Genomic DNA, 1972 nt, shown 5'->3' with positions numbered 1-1972 from the left:
CCCCTGCTTGCTCCCAGGCCACCGGCCTCGCCCATTTCTCTCACTTCCCATTAACAGGTCACTGACCCCTGAGGACACGCTCCATCTCCCAGATGAGGTCAGAGTTGGCCTGAAGCTGCGGCTCGGGGAGACCGGGGTGGGGGGGCGGCTAGAAGCGGTGGGCCTGGCTGCCCCTCCGTGGCACCTGCCCACCAGAAAGATCCTTGGGGTCGGATGGCGATGAGCTTGGAGGCTAGGGGCTCCTTCCTGGGGGCGGGGACCACTGCTATGGGGCTGCCTCTCCATACACAGGCCCCCAGGCCCCTTCCCCACCGGCACTCCCCCTGAAGTTCTGAAGTTGGGGGGCCCTTACCGGCACTGTCTGGGCCCCTGCCATGGGCTGTGTGCTGGTCTCACTGCCTGGCTGCTCCGGGTGGGTCTGTGCTGGTGTATACAGGGTCATGCCGTGCTCTGGGGGGACCGGGTTCTGGCCTGAGTAGTCCGGCGTGGGGTGCGGTGGCGGCGGGGCGTACTCGGCGGGGATGCCGTTCTGTGGTGGAGGGGGGTACTGGGCCGGGGGGTAGGGCTGGGCCATCGCTTCAGGCGGAGCCGTGGCGTCCTGATTGCCCTGGGGAAGGAGAGAGCAAGGCTGGTTAGACCTCCATACGACCTGGACACTGCCCCCTTTCACTGCCCCCTCTCCAGAAGGCTCTGTGGTCTCCAACTGTACTTTCAGCAGCATTTTCCATTCCCCCTAGGAGGGGGGCTACCCCAGCATGGGGCACCAGCTCAGAGCCGGGCTGCAGGGGGAATTCTGGGGAGCCCACGTCTGGGGTGAGACACCTCTGTGTTTGAGGCCACTTGTGCAAACTTCCCAGGCCTGAGTACACTGAAGATGTTTTTTTTTGTTTTTAATCCACCTAATTTTAAAAAAATTAAATATTTTGAGATAACTGTGGACACAACAGTTATAAGAAATATCTCAGCATGATCCCGTGTACCCTCTACCCAGTGTTCCTCAGTGGTGACATCTTGTGAAACCTTCCCCACCAGGAGAGTGACATGGGTCCAGTCAAGATACAAAACGTCCCAGCAGCACCAGAATCCCTCCTGTGGCCCTTGATAGCCACACCCTCTCCCTCCCGCCTTAGAAAGGCTTTTAAGCCTCGGTTTTCTCATCAGTAAAGCAGGAGTGAGGGAAAGCGATTCCCAGGCTGCAGGGAAGATGACTGGAGTTGATCGTGCAGACAGGGAGCCTGGTTCAGCTCGGCCTCACGGCGGCCACCGGGCGAGATGCCATCAGGGGGGCAAGTAGGGTCCCTGCCTCTGTCTTGAGGATCCTGGAGATGTCCCAAAGATCCCTCTCACCCTCTTGAAGGCCTGCTGCCCCAGGAGGGAAAGTGCTCCCTCGACGCTGATCCCAGCCATGTGGGGGCTCTTAGAAGCCCTGACCCTTAGCAGGGCCCGGAAACACCCTAGGGCAGCGGTTCTCCAAATGGGGTGCCAGAACCTGCAGCAACAGCATCACCTGGGAGCAGATAGCAAGGCAGATTCTCGGCCCCGCCCCAGACCTCCTCCTGCACTCTGGGGGCTTGTGAGAACCACTGACGTCGGGCATAAAGAGCAGCCCTGGTAGCAGGTCCCTCAGCCCCAGAGAAGCCACTGGGGTCCTTCGTGGTGCCAGGGGAGGTAGAGGTGGAGCAGGGTTCTGGCTGTCCCTTGCTGTGGACACACACTGGGGAGCAGGGGAGGCGGCCCCTGGCCTTCTGAAGGTGTCTCCAGGGAAGAGGGTTCCTCACCACCTGGAAGGACAGGGGCCACCTCTCACTGGAGTAGCCTCCCAGCGTGGAACGACCCTTGCACACACAGGGACGGCTGACCCTTGTGACTGCTTTCCCGATGCCCTGGGACCTTGCGTGTGCTCCCGCGCTCCCCATCAACGTCTTGCGTGTTTTTTTTTTTTTTTTTTTTTTTTTTGGGGCGCGGGCCCCCC

At 60.5% G+C, this 1972-nt stretch overlaps 1 protein-coding gene across 3 annotated transcripts in view; it reads right to left on the bottom strand.

Annotated features, from left to right (window-relative positions):
• RBFOX3 (RNA binding fox-1 homolog 3) overlaps positions 1-613 on the bottom strand; it is a 29060-nt gene extending 28447 nt beyond the window's left edge. Inside the window, exon 1 of one of the 3 annotated variants that reach the window (XM_007462354.1) lies at positions 359-613. In XM_007462354.1, the coding sequence (XP_007462416.1) occupies positions 359-574 (216 nt within the window). In that variant the 5' untranslated portion in view covers positions 575-613. Of the gene's footprint in view, positions 1-352 lie in introns of all 3 variants that reach the window. The other 2 variants (XM_007462353.1, XM_007462352.1) reach the window with 2 other exon arrangements.
• Positions 614-1972: the final 1359 nt, after the last annotated feature.

This window comes from Lipotes vexillifer, unplaced genomic scaffold (genome assembly GCF_000442215.2).
Source record: "Lipotes vexillifer unplaced genomic scaffold, Lipotes_vexillifer_v1.1 scaffold1691, whole genome shotgun sequence".
Taxonomy (NCBI): domain Eukaryota; kingdom Metazoa; phylum Chordata; class Mammalia; order Artiodactyla; family Lipotidae; genus Lipotes; species Lipotes vexillifer.
Note: the sequence above shows the minus strand (reverse complement) of the source record. Positions and strands in the feature narration are given on the sequence as shown.